Genomic DNA, 15,960 nt, shown 5'->3' on the forward strand with positions numbered 1-15,960 from the left:
AGATGTGAAACAATCCCCATTCAAGTGGGTAAACCTCGAGCCATCTATATCGGTTGCAAAAAAAAACTCAAGATTCAGCTTTAAATTAATTTTTAATTAATTTGGAAAAGGCAAAACCGTCAATAAAACAGAACAGAAATACCTATACAGTTCAATAAAATTTGGAAATTTGACAAATTTCGTAGAATTTAAGATTTTGAGGTAACGATTTTAGGAAAGTCGAAATTAGGGCTTTTATTTCATTTTCTGCAATCTTTCTTCTTCTCCGCATTCTCATGGCCAATTATCCACCAACGGTGGCGGCGCAATCCTCAACGGCGGCGATTCCACTGCTGCACCAGCGACATCAATCTGAACGACGACGTGGAGAATTACCGGCGGTTGTCGAAACAGAGTCTACAGCTATGGAAATTTCGATCGGTCAATCTAAGCAGCCTCAATTTTTGAAATCCATAGACGAATTGGCTGCGTTTTCAGTTGCAGTGGAAGCATTCAAACGCCAATTCGATGATCTTCAGAAGCACATCGAGTCAATCGAAAACGCAATTGATTCCAAACTCAAGAGTAACGGCGCCGACCTCGCCGCTTCTTCCAATTTCCATCAGCCGTTGTTATCGCCTCCGCGGAACAATGCCTCCGTAGAGACCACCGTGAGTTTGAGCCAATCGTCACAGGAGCCTGCGGAGACTGTACCGGAGACGTCGAATAAAACGGAGGGGGAACGTTTGTGTGAGTTGATGTGTAGCAAAGGTCTGCGTAAGTACATATACGCGAATATCTCTGATCGAGCTAAGCTAATGGAAGAGATTCCTTCAGCTTTGAAGTTGGCTAAAGAGCCAGCGAAGTTTGTGTTGGAATGTATTGGGAAGTTTTACTTACAAGGGCGTAGAGCATTTACTAAAGAGTCGCCTATGGTCTCTGCGAGACAAGTTTCGCTTCTGATTCTGGAGTCTTTTCTTCTAATGCCTGATCGTGGTAAAGGGAAGGTCAAGATTGAGAGTTGTATAAAGGATGAGGCGGAGACGGCTGCTGTTGCGTGGAGGAAAAGACTGATGAGCGAAGGAGGATTAGCTGCGGCAGAGAAAATGGATGCAAGGGGTTTGCTTTTACTAGTTGCTTGTTTTGGGGTTCCTTCAAACTTTAGGAGTATGGATTTGTTGGATTTGATACGGATGAGTGGTTCGAATGAGATTGCGGGTGCTTTGAAGCGGTCACCCTTTCTTGTCCCTATGATTTCAGGTACCATGTTCTGTTTTCACTCAATGAATTTCATTGCCTTTTTTGCAAATTCAATAAGTATCGAGTTCTATATGTGTTTTCTGTAAGCTTTGGAGTAGAATTGTATGTAGTACCATGCAACTAATAGAACTCATGGCATCTTAGAGTGCATTGACTGATTTAGCAAAATCCTAGCTAAAATCTATTCTGCAAAGAATTTGGAGCCGTCAAGTGTCAACCATAACTTTGATACAAAATTGTTGTTTGTTAGAACCAAACGACTTGCTATTGCCTTGGAAATAGTGTTTGCTGTGGTTTTCAATATTTCAAGTTAATATCATACGACTTTGTTGTTCGATACTAATTCGGCCTTAACAAATACCAACTTTAAAGGGTTAATAACTGGTACTTACACAATATTCTATTGGTCATAGGTATAGTTGAATCAAGTATCAAGCGTGGAATGCATATTGAAGCTCTTGAGATGGTTTATACCTTTGGGATGGAGGATAAGTTTTCAGCTTCTTCAGTCCTAACTTCATTCTTAAGAATGAGCAAGGAGTCATTTGAGAGGACAAAACGGAAAGCCCAGTCACCACTGGCATTTGTATGAACCCTTCCCTTGCACATTATGTACATTTATGAACTATTTATCCTCATCTGAATCTGACCATTGATATCTTTATTTCTCAACAGAAAGAGGCGGCTGCGAAGCAGCTAGCTGCGTTATCATCAGTGATGCGGTGTATGGAGACTCACAAGTTAGATCCTGCGAAAGAACTACCAGGGTGGCAGATCAAAGAGCAAATTGTTAATTTGGAGAAAGACACTCTTCAGCTCGACAAAGAGATGGAAGAGAAAGCAAGATCCATCAGTTTAATGGAGGAAGCGGTACTCGCCAAGAGAATATATAACCAACAGATGAAACGTCCAAGGTTGTCACCCATGGAGATGCCACCAGTAGCTTCGTCATCATATTCTTCTATCTACCTTGATCGTAGCTTTCATAGTCAGAGAGACGAAGATAGAGATGAAATATCAGCTCTTGTGAGTAGTTACCTCGGCCCGTCATCATCTTTTCCTCATCGCTCAAGTCTCAGAAGATCCCCTGAATATATAGTTCCACTTCCACCTGGTGGGTTAGGAAGAAGTGTATATGCATATGAACATCTACCTCCAAATTCATACTCTCCGGGTCACGGACAGAGACATCCACGACAGTACTCTCCTCCAATTCATGGACAACAACAAATACCATTTGGTCTTCAAAGAGTTTACAGACATTCACCATCTGAAGAAAGATATTTGGGTTTATCCAATCACAGGTCTCCTCGTAGTAACTCATCACTAGACCCCAAATAGGAGGAATGTAAATTTGTAACAAAGCTTTTTGTTTTTGTTTAAGGTAGTCATTTTATTACCTCACAACAGTCTCAAAATTTAATTTAATGTTTGGCGCTTAAGAATGCAAAAAATTTTGCTCTCTGTAATTGACATTTCAGATGCTAATGTTATTACTTCACAAGTTTTAGTCAACCTCAGATACATCGATATCACTATCTAAATAGACCTCTGGCTCTTCATCATCTGGATTCTCTTCATCCTCTGTCTCTGTTCCTTCTTGTTCTCTTTGCACTGCTCGAGCCATTGCGGATTCCAACCTTGTGCTTACAGTTTCCCATGATACAAGCCTTTCCATGAATGTATTTATGTATTCAGCTCTTCGGTTCTGTGTAAAACACAACAAGCATGAGACCATTGATTTCAAATTAAATGAAAATCATTCGGTTTTGATAGTACCTCAAAATCCAGATAGTAAGCGTGCTATTTGGCATAAAGGGAAAAAGAAAACTAAGTCAGCGATCAAGAAACCAATCTTTTATTCAGATAGAGAGAGATGAGTGGCATATATTATACCTCCCAGGTATCAATGGTGAGAAGTGGCTGCACATGGACAAACCAAATGTGTGAGAAAATAAATATCCATAGTAGCCAACAACAAAGATTTTCTCGATATTGGAAGTTTAGGCACTTACAGAATAATCCCATACAAGCGGATTTACTGCATTGGGCGTCTTCACTATTACAAGCTTCTTGTCTTCCTCCTTTGGGAGTGGATTTACGGCATTTGCAACGTCAAGTCTATTCGCCTTATCTGCATCAATGAATCCCCAGAAGCTTATGTATGTAAGTAATTTGGGAGTATTCATATTTGACTAGGGAACAAAGTTAAAAACACTCACATGCAAGCCATGTCCAACCCGAACCAAAATTAGAAGCTGCAGCCGACTTGAACCTTTCCAAAAACTCTTCGAAAGATCCGAAATCTCTCTCTATTAATCTGGGGAGCTCTCCAGTTGGCTTTCCTCCACCTCCAGGTTGGATAGACTCCCAGAAGAACTCGTGGTTCCAAGCCTGCAAGCCCCTCATACATCTTTAATTCACATTCAATCAACCCATCTCACAATAAGAAACTTGCCAATATGACCAGTGGTCCTAATCTGATTAAAGATATGGATCGTCAGGTGGTTTGCCCACTTATCCTGGATGTTATTTCTTGTCCAATCCACAGTTCACAAGAAACTAAATGTGTCATGTCAATGCATGTAAAGCAAGTGTTTTCTTGTTACGTTCAAATTTATCTACCTATCTATGGCAATATTTCTACATGACCTGAAGATCTTCAACACTAACACTGCCACTTATACGAATACAGTGTACTTATGGGTTCCAGTCTACTTTTTACATTATTTTTCTTAAGAAAAGCTGGTGGAAAGCAATATGGCATTTACCTGTGCAGCGTTGTTGAAGGCAGGAAGCATATTGCCTCTGTTGTATGAAAGAAGCACAACTTCTTCTAAGGGCAGTGTATCTAGATCTGTGCCCACGATTTGCTTGTTCAGATTCTCTACGTAAGTTCTGTGATGTTTGCCCCAGTGATAATCCAAGGTTTCCCGGCTCATATGCGGTTCCAGAGCATCCTACAATATATATAACACACCAACGACACAGAGTGAGCAACATCCCACATACGTTTCCAAAGCAGCAACCCCATCATTTCATTGATTTATTGAGTATGTGATTCACATAGTGTCCAATTAGCTTTTCTTACATTCATCGTTTAAACTAAAAAGTCACGTTACATCATAGCTTCGATATTATAGTCGCCGTGAACCTTCACAGCATAATATCACTACGTATTACTAGAACAGAACAAGCAAGCTCTGATTCAATGATAAGATTATATCAACCAAAATTCACACCTAAAAAGCTGAGTCTTTTCAATATACTTATTTCCAACTCTTGATAACAAATTCAAGAAAACGTACAAGAGGATAAGGAGGCGGCTTCAGCTCAAACCCCGCAGTGATTACACCGGAAACAGCCACCTTTCTCGAGAACTGTCTCTGCGTGATAAAAACCAAAGAATGTGTTTTGAGTCGTCAAGAAATGGTTATTCCCTATAGAACTAGAGTGAGTTTAAAACAAAAGAACTTTTTTAAGTTTCATTCAAGCATTTCATCAAACGCTTTCCCTACATAGTTCATTGGTCATGTTACCACCTAAAAAAAGAGTTCTTTGTAGAATTTATCAGCTAATTCGAACTTCGAGGAGATAAGAGAGAAGTCGCAAAACAAACCTTATCGTTTCTTTTCCATTGCATTCGCCGTTTTGGCCCTGTAAATCACCAACAAAACCCATATAAAAAAAAAAAAAAACCCAAGTGTTCATAGTAAGCGAGAAAGAAAGATAGAAAAAGGAGAGACCTTGAGAAGGAAGCAGCAGAGGAGAGTACGAGAGAGATGAGGAAATTGCTGTCACTGCAACACTCATCATCTTTCCTCAAAGCGTTACTGATTTATTTGATTTGAAGTCTGCAACAAAAAATATACAGAGAGCCTTCTTATCTCAAAGTCAATTAGACTTTTTGATTATCAAATTTTACTATCCCTCTCCTCCTTTTTTTTGGTCACTGTTAAAATACTAATCTTGTCTATCTGAACGAACAAAAAAAATAGTTAAAATACAATGGGAATTTCACTATTTTTACCTGTAAGAGTAAAACCGAAAATTAAGTGTATTATCGAAAATGACTTTTGAATAATTTTATAAATTCCTGATAATTTAGGAAACCGCATATAAATAAAATTTCTAAATCTCAAAAGATTAGGAGATGATGATATAAATTAAAAGATTAAAGAGATCGATTTTTTAAATTTGCGATTGCTTCCCTTTTGTGAGTGCTGTCATCTACTTAATTTCCTCCTATTGTTAAGTCGATCAAATCAAATTACAGTGAAGAATCCAACTGTAATATCAAATGACCAAATACAAAAATGGTGAAAATCCTTTCTGATATCATCAAATTTAATGTGCCTCATTACTCCATTATCAAACGTTTTTGACTGTTTTTTATTTTCTTCCAAAATTGATTTGAAAGTATCTTTTTCATTACGTTTCGCCAATCTAATTAATGTCCCTACTCCCTACTCCATTGTTTTCCATATAAATTGGACCACAGAGCCAATTACTTAATCTCATCAAACAGAAAAACTCAAGTCATCATCTATTTCTCTATCATGTCGATCAAGAGTGTTGTTTCTCTCCTAGTGGTCGTATGCATCGCAGCCTGCGTTAATGCGCAGCTACCGCAGTTTCCCCCACTCCCATTCCCATTCCCGTTTCCAAATCCATTCCAGCCAAGTCCTGGTATGCCAGGACTTCCTAACCCTTTCCATCCAAACCCCGGTATGCCAGGAATGCCCGACATGACCAAATGTTGGTCAACAGTGATGGATTTGCCAGGATGCTTTCAAGAGATTCAACAAGCCGTAATGACCGGCAAATTTGGCAGCATCGGTCCAGCTTGTTGTAAAGCTTTCCTTGACGCTGAAGCTAACTGCACACCGAATCTTCCATTCAACCCGTTTTTCCCTCCTATGATTAAACAAAAATGCTCCAAAAATGCTGCTCCTCCCACCACCGCACATTAGGATGCAAAATGTAGTTGTGTTAAACATTATTTTCCATATTTTTTTTAGTCGTCCCAGAATGTTTTAGACAAGAAAAAAAAAAAGAAGAAGAAACAATGATCTAAATCTAATAATAATGTCCCCTTTCCTATCTTTTGCTCAATTATAAACTCTTTTGATTGATGAATGAATCTCAAAGACAAGTAGCGCGATATCTCTTATGCGATTATGACAATGTTTTCCAAGATGATGATGAATATATAGCTTCTATATAGCTTGACATGTAGATCGATTCATACACAATTAAGAATCCATCATACATTACATATATTATCAAACAAAAATGTTACAAAAGTAGTGAAAAAGATCAAGCCCAAGCTCTTTTCCTAGGGGAAAGATCAGAAGTCTTGATATCATCTATTTTGGCAGCCATTATGAAATCATTCATGCTCAACCCTCCTGCATTATTCATCCAACAACCAACAACATACCGTTTTAAGAAACCACATAGTATTAAAACTCAAACATCGAATATTTGTATATGTTTGACATACCAATAGAAGGGGTAAATAGTTCAGCTCGAACTTGAGTAGGACTTTCCACATGAAGAGAAGGGTAATGACCAGAAGCTTCAGCAACCTTCTGGATCCTGTTTATGAGTTCAACACCGCACTCGGAATCCCTCACTTTCCACATACACCTTATCTTCAGACCACCCGCTTCATCCTCCACTATACTCCACCCCAAAACCTAAAACGATTACATAATACTTGTCTTTATATGTGTCATTTAAACACCAATAGGGCAATGAGAAGAGTAAACCATGAGACTTATCAACACTAATCATTTCATTTTTTTAACCTCGTAAACCATTGTTCCTAATATGTCCCTCATGATACTAAATCTTCTTTGGCTTATCTATCTTTTTGGGTCAAAATTCTATCTTAATGGACTAGAAATCTGTTAAACACTGGATCAAGCTTATCTTCACAACATTTGATCAACCAGCGAACTTGAAAAATCAAAATTCGAACATTTTTACACTAAGAGAGAAATAGTATATGTACCTTATGGAGGAGAGTTCTGGCATCATCAGCCGACAAAGGAGGTTGTGAAGGCGAAACAGGGGAACATTGAAGCTGAGAGAGAGACAAAACAGAAGCGTTTGGTATCAAAATCTTGTGCTCAGTGCTTTGGCAACCCAACACTTTGTCTCCAAATTGACTCGCTATCTCCTCCGGATAAGGGTCACGAGCTCCGAAATCACCGAGAAAATCCTGCGCCAGATTAGACCGGGTCACCGTTAACCGGCCTAGTTTACGGTTACTCCTACTCGCAGGTGGTAATAAACCGAACACTTTAAGGATTGTGCAAGAAGGTTTACGGAGGAGGAGGGAGGATACGGAGATGTTACACGGCGGAGATGATGACGTGGCGGCCATCGGAAGCTGTGTTTTGATGCTCTGTGCCGAAGATAAGAAGAGTTTTTGGTTTTAGAGAGCGAAACGATTTTCAGACCACTGGCTTGAGTTAAAAAATGGGTGAGGTGCCACGTAATCATTAATTGGGACCCATTCATGGGACCGACATGACACGTCACATTTTAAATCTCAGAAGCCCATTGGGTTTGATTGTACTTTTGTGTCTACTTTTGGTGAATCTACTTAAGATTTTATAATTTCCAAAATTATCCTTTTGGGTATCTTTAATTACGAACATACCTTCCCTTCTTTCCCGATTTCAAGCCCTAAAATTCTGTTTTCTCGCTTTAACGACAGTCGCCGAGTGAGAGATATAGAGAGAGAGGGAGAGAGAGAGATGCCGGTGCACGAGGAGCAAGAGCATGAGGTGTACGGTGGAGAGATCTCAGAGGAAGAGGAAGAAGAAGGAGAGATGGATACGGAGGAGTACGAAGAACACGGCGGAGAAGAAGGCGCCGCCGCCGGAGATGAGGAGCTTGAACCTGGCTCTAGCTCTAAGGTATTGTGATTCTTCGATCTATCTTTTACTTTTATTTAATTGAGACTCTTCTTGTTTGTCACTGTATTTAGTCTGTTCTTTGCTTTGATGGGTTCGTTAGGACTTAGAGGATATGAAGAAACGAATTAAGGAGATCGAGGAAGAAGCTGGAGCTTTGCGTGAAATGCAAGCCAAAGCTGAGAAAGATATGGGTGCTGGTCAAGGTTTGTGCTTTTAACTAATGCTTAGAATCTTGAATCTTTATGCCCAACTTCAGATAAATCTTGAATTGATAGATTAGGTTAAGAGCATGTCTTGTTGATTTTGATATTGCTTTGGAATCTTGTAGTGAATCAATAGAAATTTACTGGAGTTTGAGTATGAGAAGGAAATCATTATTAGTATTGTGCTTTGGTGCTGAAATCTATTGAAACATTCGAGTCTTCTCGGCAAGAATACCCTTTAGGCTTTGGCTAATCGGGTCAATACCCTTTTTGTTGTTGCATATCAATGAAGATCCTTCAGGTGGTGTTAGTGCGGCTGAGAAGGAAGAAGTGGATTCGCGTTCAATATATGTCGGCAATGTGAGGCTTCCACCATTAATTTTTTCACATGTTTCTTATTCATGTTTGTATATTTTTCAAAGAAAGTTTGTGTTTTTATTGTTTTGGTACCAATGAAATTTGGAGGCTAATTGTTGTTTGTTTCTTTGACTCTAGTATTTGCTAACCTACTTACCTTCATATTTCATAAAGCCTTATCTCCCATCTGTGGGGTTTTTTAGTATATGTGAATCGTTATTCCCCACTGATTCTTTGGCTATAATGTGTCTTTGGTTTTGTGTATATTAGGTGGACTATGCATGTACTCCAGAGGAAGTGCAACAGCATTTTCAATCCTGTGGGACAGTGAATAGGGTTACGATATTGACAGATAAGTTTGGTCAACCTAAAGGTTTTGCCTATGTCGAATTTGTGGAAGTAGAAGCTGTTCAGAATTCTCTAATTTTGAACGAGTCAGAACTTCATGGTCGTCAGATAAAGGTGCAAACTCATTCACGGAGATGGAGTCAATTGTCTTGTATCTAAAGATTAGTCATAATGAAACTTTGTTAAATCTATTTCCAGGTATCTGCAAAGAGAACTAATGTCCCCGGAATGAGGCAATTTCGAGGAAGGCGCCCCTTTAGACCAATGAGGGGATTCATGCCCGGAGTTCCATTTTATCCTCCATATGCTTATGGGTGCGTTCTAGAAACTTATCTGCCTTTTCCTCTCTTTTAAACAAAACTAGTAACATTTAGGTTTTATTGACTTATATAACACTAAAGATTCTGATAAAAGGAGATACGAGAAGTCCATTTGTTTGATTCATCGTGGTTGTTCATAAAATCACTAATGGTTGATGGTTTGTGCAGGAGAGTTCCCAGGTTCAGACGGCCAATGCGCTACAGACCCTACTGATTAGGCAAAATTGTTGTTAAAAGTAGCAGCTGCCTTTCCGTTTGGGAAGGCTTATCATCATCAACTCGGTTCATCGGACGCTGCAGTTGCTTCGATTAAATGAGATGAGTTGAAGAATTGTATGGCAGAGAGAGATGGGAATTATATTCTAGATTTTCTGTACAATATTTGATGACAAGAGCAACATTTTGAGTTCCTTTGTGTTTTTTTTTTTTTTTATCTTCAAACACGAGTCACAATAACTCACAAGCTTTCCATTGAGAATTACCAATTAAAAAACTCTTCTAGATTTGATACATTTGTTTGCATATAAAAACCGGAAAAAATAATTTACCAAATAAAAAATGAAAGAAAAGGAAACTTTCGTATATTTACACAAATCGGTTTTAAAAATATATTAATTAAAAAAGGAGAGAATTACTTAAATTAAGAGACTCGTTAAACCCTTTTCGATTTCAAAGTCGGTTCTTCCTCGCTCTGCGCCGCTTAACATCGAAGAAAAACCTCTCTAGCTAGCTTCTTCGAATCTCTCTATTTAGACTAATCGTTTTTTTTTTCGATTCTAAGCATCTAGCTGATTCATAGAAGAAACCCTAACTTCGCGAGCTTTGTTCATCAACCAACGGCGTGTGAGAAAACATGGGTCGGGACAACGATCAGAAGAAGAATAAGAAGAAGAGAAACAGAAGTAATGAGAATGAGAAGAGTGTTGAGAAAGTAGTTACTAATGAAGAGAAAGTCCCAACGCAGCAGAAGCAACAACAAGGGAATTGTAATCAAAGCAAGAAGAAGAAGAATCAAGAAGTTTATCCCTTCGGAAATTACAGAAACTACTATGGCTACCGAGTAACTCTCTCTTCACTTGTTTAGTATCAATATTGGTTTTAAGTATCTGATTTTTGGATTTCTTTTGATGGAAAACCGTAATGTGTTAGATAAGCCATGATACGGATGAGGATCCTCGGCTTAAAGTATTGAAGAAAGAATGGTTTGAAGGCAAAGACTGTCTTGATATTGGTTGCAACAGCGGCATTATGACTATTCATATTGGTATGTTCTCTGCTAATCAATATCGTAATTTGTTCCTGGTTCAAGAACCTATATGCCCATTATAGTTGTAGATATGTTGTTGTAACTATACCTGTCCTTATGAGAATGCTTTAGTAAAGTGGGATTTGGACTTTCATTGTGTCTGAAGTCTCTCTGTTACCATCTACAATTTATGTAATGGTTACCTGATATCTGTCTTTCCACTTCTTCAGCTAAAAAGTTTGGTTGCCGGAGCATTCTTGGAGTGGATATTGATTCAAGTAAGAACTACTGGTTGCATAATATTTTTCAGGGTTTTCTTTGTATATTAACCGAATCAAACTAATAAGTACATTATCATTCAAGTCTGCACTAATTGTCTTGTTTGATTTAATCAAGTATATCATATTATGTCTAGCTCAAGTGAAAACACAGAACATCAGATCATTTGAAACTTGTGCGATGAACTACATTTTCTTTGATTGAAGGTCGCATTGAGGATGCTCACTGGCATCTTAGGAAGTTTGTCAGAATGCAGAATTCCGCTAAGCCTAGTGAACAGAAATCTAGTTCGGAGGGTGCCGAGGGAGTACATAGATCGAAGGAGCAATCTGTTTCTCTCTCCAATGGCGAGGCAAAGACCGATAGCGCAGAAACTAAAGACCTGTCTCAGATTGTGTCGTTTCAGAAAGAGAATTTTGTTCTAACCCGAAATCTTGACGAGAATCGTTATGATACAATATTATGGTAAATCCCTTTCCTTTTTGCTCCCTTTTTCATTTGTACGTTTGGCCTCTGCCATTTGGGAGGACTAGAAACAAAAGAACAGTCACCAGTTCTTTTGGTAATGCTCATACCTTAAAGTGCATATGAAATTCCAACTGTAGTTGAGAAAAGCGTCACAGGAGGTTCCTAGTTAATTTAGCTTATGTAACTAAGCGTTTCTAGAAAGAGGTCACATTTTTAGTAGTTGCAATCAAAACTTCCTCTGTCTAGGATTCCTAATGCTGAAATTGAAAATAACAGCATTACTGATGACATGTTTCTTTTTGATGCAGTTTGAGTGTGACAAAATGGGTTCATTTGAACTGGGGTGATGACGGTTTGATCACCTTATTTTCAAAAATTTGGCGTCTTCTTCAACCGGTATCTATATTATACTTAATCATGTGCCCATTATTTGCTTTTCATATGCGCAACTGACAGTTGGCTTTGCTTTTCAGGGTGGTATCTTTGTAATGGAACCTCAGCCTTGGAAATCTTATGAAAACAATCGTCGTGTCTCAGAGGTGTGTATATACACAAATTTCTTTGTAATTGCACAAGTTAGCTAGATATATAGTTTGAGTATTTGTTTGCCTTGTGTGTTTGCAGACAACTGCAATGAATTACCGAACAATTGTTTTACGACCAGACCGTTTCCAAGAAATTCTTCTTGATAAGGTACCCTGTCTACTCCATTTTATTCCTTAGTTCGTCTACTTCATCTGTAAATTCTGCCATGCAATTGTATAAGTGTTGTTCAAAGTTAGATTAAGAGTTTCAGTTTAAATTTAGCTCAAAACTAATTTTTGTAATGAGTTAGTCTTGGCTTTTTTTATTTTGTCTTTTGATCCCGTTTGTGATCGGATCCTCATGTTCCATTACTTGTGTTTTGGTTTTGGCACAGATTGGGTTTAGAACAGTGGAAGATCTTACATCAAGCTTGTCCGGTGCAAGCAAAGGGTTTGATAGACAGATTCTCGCGTTCCAGAAATGAACATAATAACCAGATGCCTCATTGAAGGACAAGTTGTTGAGTTTTTGAACTTGTGAAAATCAAATTATGACATGGTTGAACACAAGACATAAGAGCAACTACAAGTCGCTTCATATCTAATACGTACTCTTTTTGCTACAGCTTAGGCTCTCTAATCTAATTCCATTGGACTTCTTTTTGTAAACGGTTTTAAATGATAATGACACAAAACTTTGAATTGATAAATGAGAGTCTTCGAATCAAATGAATCAACTTGATACTTTTCCATGTAAGCACTAATCAGCATATTTGTAGAACATGTATACAATACAGTTGCCAGTGTTGATAACAAGAATCATAGTATCAAATAAATGTAAGCTAAAGGGATGCCCAAGATGGATAAGGACATTCGTATTCCCATCCAGTTCCAGAATATTGAACGCAGTGTAACCAGAGAGCCTCGTCATGCTCCTCGTATCTGCATAAGTTAGAAACATGAGACTCCATTTGGATGAAAACAATAACACGTTGGTTGTTTTAGCATTTTTTTTACCCTTGTGGGATCAACTTTGGGCAGTTTGTACACATTGGATCGATGCTGAAATCTTCGCTAGAATACACGTAGTCGTCTGGAGAGACGATCTTTTTCTCACCTGCATCGATTCTTTTTGCAATATAGGTCTCAAGATTATCTATGTGTTGATTGAGATAAAGAGGGTCATTCGCTATGGGATGCCCTGTATATTGTAGATGCACTCGTATCTACAAACGTCAAAACCAAAATGAGAACCCCAAAAGGCCAAACTCTCTCTATCTACTATCCTCATGGCCAATAAGATCTAAAGATCCATATTATCTATTATGTATAATCACTTGCTTACTTGATGGGTTCTCCCTGTCACTGGTTCACATGAGACAAGGCTATGAGTCCCATTTGTATCGATTCTAGTTAACTTGGTGCATGCAGGCTTCCCCTTCACCTTCTTATCATCACCACTTGAATCGGGGTCCTACATTCCGATAGTTTTACTTAAAAAGTGTCCAATGGAAGATTTTATTCTTTATAACTAGAGGCATAATGTGGCTTTACCTCTGCTGTACTTCTTCCTTCACTGCCATTATAATTTATGTTGGCGTCGACTATCATCTGACACAACAAAGTCATGCAGCTACATCAAATGAACTTCCAAACCAAAAGCCTCAAGTGTTCTCCATATTATAACTCCTCAAGATAAGCTGGTAGATTTTGAGATTTGGATATTATGACTGGCCTCAAATCAGTTTGTTAATGTTGATTTATATAATTCGTGCTACTATATGAAGTTGGTAATCAGAGACAGTTCGAAAATCATCTAATAACATCAAAAGCACCTCAACAAACCTCATCTTCTGGGAACACGCCAATAACCTTTGCAATATAACGTTTCTTCACCATTCCACCCTCAATCTGAAACAATCAAGATAAGTAGTAGGTATGACATTTTGATTTACGAGCGAATAGCATCTTAGGAATTATGGTATAGCCAAGCAAAATGAGACCAACTTAGTACCTGTTGCCTGAAAAAATCTGCTTTAGCCGCCGTTCTTGCTATGATGAGCAATCCAGAAACCAAACGGTCTAATCTGTGAATAGCTGTGAAATGATGCAAGGATAACTCGTATTGTGTTATTTTAAAAAAGGAGCATTATGACAACGTATCCTTGTCTAATACTGTTGGCTGGATACGAAATAGAGTTCCTAGGTCATGCTCAGCATCAAGGATGCCAACAACTGTGTTCTTACGATATTGACCACATGGATGCACCTACACAAGAACAAAAATACCGGCTCTGTTACCAAAATATCAATCGTACACCACAAAGCATTAAGCATCTATATGTATACAATGTGAGTTGTATATTTCACAATGCTTTGAATAGTACTAACAGAAAGAGAATCATATTATTTGGTTTATGATCTAATTCAATCATTCTGATTTCTCAGCAAAAAGTGTTTCACAATCCCAGAGACCACATAGAGTGAAAACTATCCAACAGAAAAAATACTCACAGGAACAGAAGCTGGTTTGCAGACAGTAACAACGTCAGGTTCTTGATGAAGGATAACAACATCATCAATCATCACCGGTGGTTCATGCCTGAAACCTTTCAAACATTTAAAATTTGGACACACATTCAATGCAAAACTGAGGTATCTTTCAAATAGAAACAAGGAATAGCATCTCAATTTCAAATAGTAAATGCAACCATCTGAATAAAGTTTAGCTTAAAAACAACCTGTGGAGGAAGTGAGTAATCTTTTGGGAAGATTTCACAATGTATGAAACTGGTACAATTTCTCCATCAACTTTGATTCTTCCAGATTTGACTGCACCAATCTACAAAGTTCAAACATATCAAAATCCCAAAACGCCAGATTAATCATCAAACTAATAATTCCTTGAGACTAGAGCAAGAGCAATACATAATATTCACGAGGACGTCCTTTAAATTCGTCGGCGAACAAATCCACAATTGTTTTCCCTGTCCAGCGTTTGTTCACCTATACATCGATACCAATGTCACTCACCACTATACAAGCAAAAACTAGGGCTAAGAAGAAAGATGGAAGATACTTACATGAGAAATGAACTCGAAGTAGTATGGTCTCACATGGCGTCTTCCTGCACAAGCAAATCAAGCGATTAAACAAGAACAGTTAGTTGATTGAAGAGAGAGTGAAGATTGGAGGATTTGTTTTTTACCTCCATGGAAGATGTAGTCCTGCTTCTGTGATAGTTTGGAAGGTGACTGTAGAAGTAGGTCAGTATTCATGGTGTTTGAGGTGGTGGCGACGACGGGAGAGGCGGCTTTCTCTACGCCGTCGTCTTCTTGCTGCTTTCGTTTCATGTTTTTAAGATTAAATCTTTTAGCGGTGGTCGCTGTCAATCTAAACTTGGGAAAAACTCGTATTGGTTTGGGTTAACCAAGTTTTAAGCTACACCAAACCGGTTCCCCGTGAAAGAATTTGGGTTAGACGTTCGGTAATTCGGTTTGGTTTTGATCAATTCAAAAAAACTGGTATTGGTTTATTGATTATACGAGGAAATGTTGGAATTTAAATCGAAATACATTTGGTTGTGTGGGTAGTAGACAGTTTGGTTTGGTTTGGGTTGAGTTTTCTTGACGGAGACCAAATTGAAACAATAATTGACCTTTGTTTGGATTTTAGAATTTTGGTTAGTTTGGTTTTTGATGTCGGTTTTTTCAGTTTGGTCAATTAGTTTCAATAATTTCGATTTTTCTCCTGATAACTTTATGATGTTCTAATCAAAATGAGATAATTGTGTTTGGCAGGGGTTAGAGGAGTCAAGAGGAAGAACAAAAAGTGGTTTAGTGTTGGGAATGATCGAAGAGCAATTTGAGGTTCAATATATATGGTGTTAAAGTTAGAAATATATATGGTTTAAGTATTGAGACAAGTATTCTTCAGAGGGGCTTCGAATTTGGAGGAGTGGGGATGGAGAATGCGGTTGCGCGAACTAGATTCTAACCGGGAGATGAATGAAAAAGAGGAGATACCTTGACGTAAGAATTTTAG

General features: G+C 38.2%; 7 protein-coding genes across 8 annotated transcripts; 4 read left to right on the forward strand and 3 right to left on the reverse strand.

The window, feature by feature from the left end:
• The first annotated feature begins 159 nt into the window (after positions 1-159).
• LOC9301916 (protein FRIGIDA) lies at positions 160-2,693 on the forward strand. Its single transcript, XM_002864049.2, has 3 exons — positions 160-1,239; positions 1,653-1,825; positions 1,915-2,693. Exons 1-3 carry the CDS (start codon positions 276-278, stop codon positions 2,578-2,580), a joined length of 1,803 nt encoding a protein of 600 aa, XP_002864095.1. The 5' UTR covers positions 160-275; the 3' UTR covers positions 2,581-2,693.
• LOC9300172 (superoxide dismutase [Fe] 2, chloroplastic) lies at positions 2,612-5,156 on the reverse strand. 2 transcript variants are annotated; one of them, XM_021010248.1, is made up of 9 exons: positions 4,986-5,156; positions 4,859-4,896; positions 4,548-4,619; positions 4,011-4,199; positions 3,462-3,633; positions 3,255-3,373; positions 3,136-3,162; positions 3,019-3,042; positions 2,612-2,947 (listed from the first exon to the last, which is right to left on the reverse strand). In XM_021010248.1, the coding sequence occupies exons 1-9, from the start codon at positions 5,053-5,055 to the stop codon at positions 2,747-2,749; spliced, it is 912 nt and encodes a 303-aa protein (XP_020865907.1). In that variant the 5' UTR covers positions 5,056-5,156; the 3' UTR covers positions 2,612-2,746. The 2 variants fall into 2 exon arrangements, with proteins under 2 accessions (XP_020865907.1, XP_002865842.1); XM_002865796.2 differs by having other exon boundaries at positions 4,548-4,625; positions 4,986-5,155.
• A 534-nt stretch (positions 5,157-5,690) lies between these two features.
• Positions 5,691-6,345, forward strand: LOC9301917. The gene has a single exon (XM_002864050.2). It carries the CDS (start codon positions 5,799-5,801, stop codon positions 6,210-6,212), a length of 414 nt encoding a protein of 137 aa, XP_002864096.1. The 5' UTR covers positions 5,691-5,798; the 3' UTR covers positions 6,213-6,345.
• Positions 6,346-6,438: 93 nt separating this feature from the next.
• Positions 6,439-7,718, reverse strand: LOC9300173. The gene is made up of 3 exons (XM_021028096.1): positions 7,259-7,718; positions 6,746-6,941; positions 6,439-6,650 (listed from the first exon to the last, which is right to left on the reverse strand). The coding sequence occupies exons 1-3, from the start codon at positions 7,631-7,633 to the stop codon at positions 6,559-6,561; spliced, it is 663 nt and encodes a 220-aa protein (XP_020883755.1). The 5' UTR covers positions 7,634-7,718; the 3' UTR covers positions 6,439-6,558.
• A 75-nt stretch (positions 7,719-7,793) lies between these two features.
• LOC9301918 (polyadenylate-binding protein 1) lies at positions 7,794-9,831 on the forward strand. The gene is made up of 6 exons (XM_002864051.2): positions 7,794-8,171; positions 8,272-8,374; positions 8,667-8,734; positions 9,002-9,193; positions 9,278-9,393; positions 9,568-9,831. Exons 1-6 carry the CDS (start codon positions 8,010-8,012, stop codon positions 9,611-9,613), a joined length of 687 nt encoding a protein of 228 aa, XP_002864097.1. The 5' UTR covers positions 7,794-8,009; the 3' UTR covers positions 9,614-9,831.
• Positions 9,832-10,045: 214 nt separating this feature from the next.
• On the forward strand, positions 10,046-12,626 carry LOC9300174 (probable RNA methyltransferase At5g51130). The gene is made up of 8 exons (XM_002864052.2): positions 10,046-10,459; positions 10,549-10,663; positions 10,876-10,923; positions 11,131-11,389; positions 11,701-11,788; positions 11,866-11,931; positions 12,017-12,085; positions 12,312-12,626. The coding sequence occupies exons 1-8, from the start codon at positions 10,253-10,255 to the stop codon at positions 12,399-12,401; spliced, it is 942 nt and encodes a 313-aa protein (XP_002864098.1). The 5' UTR covers positions 10,046-10,252; the 3' UTR covers positions 12,402-12,626.
• Positions 12,627-12,637: 11 nt separating this feature from the next.
• On the reverse strand, positions 12,638-15,312 carry LOC9300175 (RNA pseudouridine synthase 7). Its single transcript, XM_002865798.2, has 12 exons — positions 15,125-15,312; positions 15,000-15,043; positions 14,845-14,922; positions 14,658-14,758; positions 14,431-14,518; positions 14,107-14,185; positions 13,931-14,013; positions 13,762-13,827; positions 13,471-13,527; positions 13,262-13,390; positions 12,934-13,142; positions 12,638-12,858 (listed from the first exon to the last, which is right to left on the reverse strand). The coding sequence occupies exons 1-12, from the start codon at positions 15,267-15,269 to the stop codon at positions 12,759-12,761; spliced, it is 1,179 nt and encodes a 392-aa protein (XP_002865844.1). The 5' UTR covers positions 15,270-15,312; the 3' UTR covers positions 12,638-12,758.
• Between the last annotated feature and the right edge of the window lie 648 nt (positions 15,313-15,960).

Source organism: Arabidopsis lyrata (assembly GCF_000004255.2).
Source record: "Arabidopsis lyrata subsp. lyrata unplaced genomic scaffold ARALYscaffold_8, whole genome shotgun sequence".
Lineage (NCBI taxonomy): Eukaryota > Viridiplantae > Streptophyta > Magnoliopsida > Brassicales > Brassicaceae > Arabidopsis > Arabidopsis lyrata.

Coding starts and splice junctions, on each gene's coding strand:
- LOC9301916 (XM_002864049.2), top strand. CDS start 276: ATGGCCAATTATCCACCAACGGTGGCGGCGCAATCCTCAACGGCGGCG. Junction 1,240..1,652: donor TCTTGTCCCTATGATTTCAG/GTACCATGTTCT, acceptor TATTGGTCATAG/GTATAGTTGAATCAAGTATC. Junction 1,826..1,914: donor CCCAGTCACCACTGGCATTT/GTATGAACCCTT, acceptor ATTTCTCAACAG/AAAGAGGCGGCTGCGAAGCA.
- LOC9300173 (XM_021028096.1), bottom strand. CDS start 7,633: ATGGCCGCCACGTCATCATCTCCGCCGTGTAACATCTCCGTATCCTCC. Junction 6,942..7,258: donor CCAGAACTCTCCTCCATAAG/GTACATATACTA, acceptor TAATCGTTTTAG/GTTTTGGGGTGGAGTATAGT. Junction 6,651..6,745: donor ACTATTTACCCCTTCTATTG/GTATGTCAAACA, acceptor TGAATAATGCAG/GAGGGTTGAGCATGAATGAT.
- LOC9300174 (XM_002864052.2), top strand. CDS start 10,253: ATGGGTCGGGACAACGATCAGAAGAAGAATAAGAAGAAGAGAAACAGA. Junction 10,664..10,875: donor CATTATGACTATTCATATTG/GTATGTTCTCTG, acceptor CCACTTCTTCAG/CTAAAAAGTTTGGTTGCCGG. Junction 11,932..12,016: donor ACAATCGTCGTGTCTCAGAG/GTGTGTATATAC, acceptor GTGTGTTTGCAG/ACAACTGCAATGAATTACCG.
- LOC9300172 (XM_002865796.2), bottom strand. CDS start 5,055: ATGATGAGTGTTGCAGTGACAGCAATTTCCTCATCTCTCTCGTACTCT. Junction 4,200..4,547: donor AGCCGCCTCCTTATCCTCTT/GTACGTTTTCTT, acceptor TATATATTGTAG/GATGCTCTGGAACCGCATAT. Junction 3,043..3,135: donor TCACCATTGATACCTGGGAG/GTATAATATATG, acceptor TATGCCAAATAG/CACGCTTACTATCTGGATTT.
- LOC9300175 (XM_002865798.2), bottom strand. CDS start 15,269: ATGAAACGAAAGCAGCAAGAAGACGACGGCGTAGAGAAAGCCGCCTCT. Junction 14,014..14,106: donor TGACCTAGGAACTCTATTTC/GTATCCAGCCAA, acceptor ATCATTTCACAG/CTATTCACAGATTAGACCGT. Junction 13,143..13,261: donor TGACAGGGAGAACCCATCAA/GTAAGCAAGTGA, acceptor TGACGTTTGTAG/ATACGAGTGCATCTACAATA.
- LOC9301918 (XM_002864051.2), top strand. CDS start 8,010: ATGCCGGTGCACGAGGAGCAAGAGCATGAGGTGTACGGTGGAGAGATC. Junction 8,735..9,001: donor GTTCAATATATGTCGGCAAT/GTGAGGCTTCCA, acceptor TGTGTATATTAG/GTGGACTATGCATGTACTCC. Junction 9,394..9,567: donor TATCCTCCATATGCTTATGG/GTGCGTTCTAGA, acceptor TGGTTTGTGCAG/GAGAGTTCCCAGGTTCAGAC.
- LOC9301917 (XM_002864050.2), top strand. CDS start 5,799: ATGTCGATCAAGAGTGTTGTTTCTCTCCTAGTGGTCGTATGCATCGCA.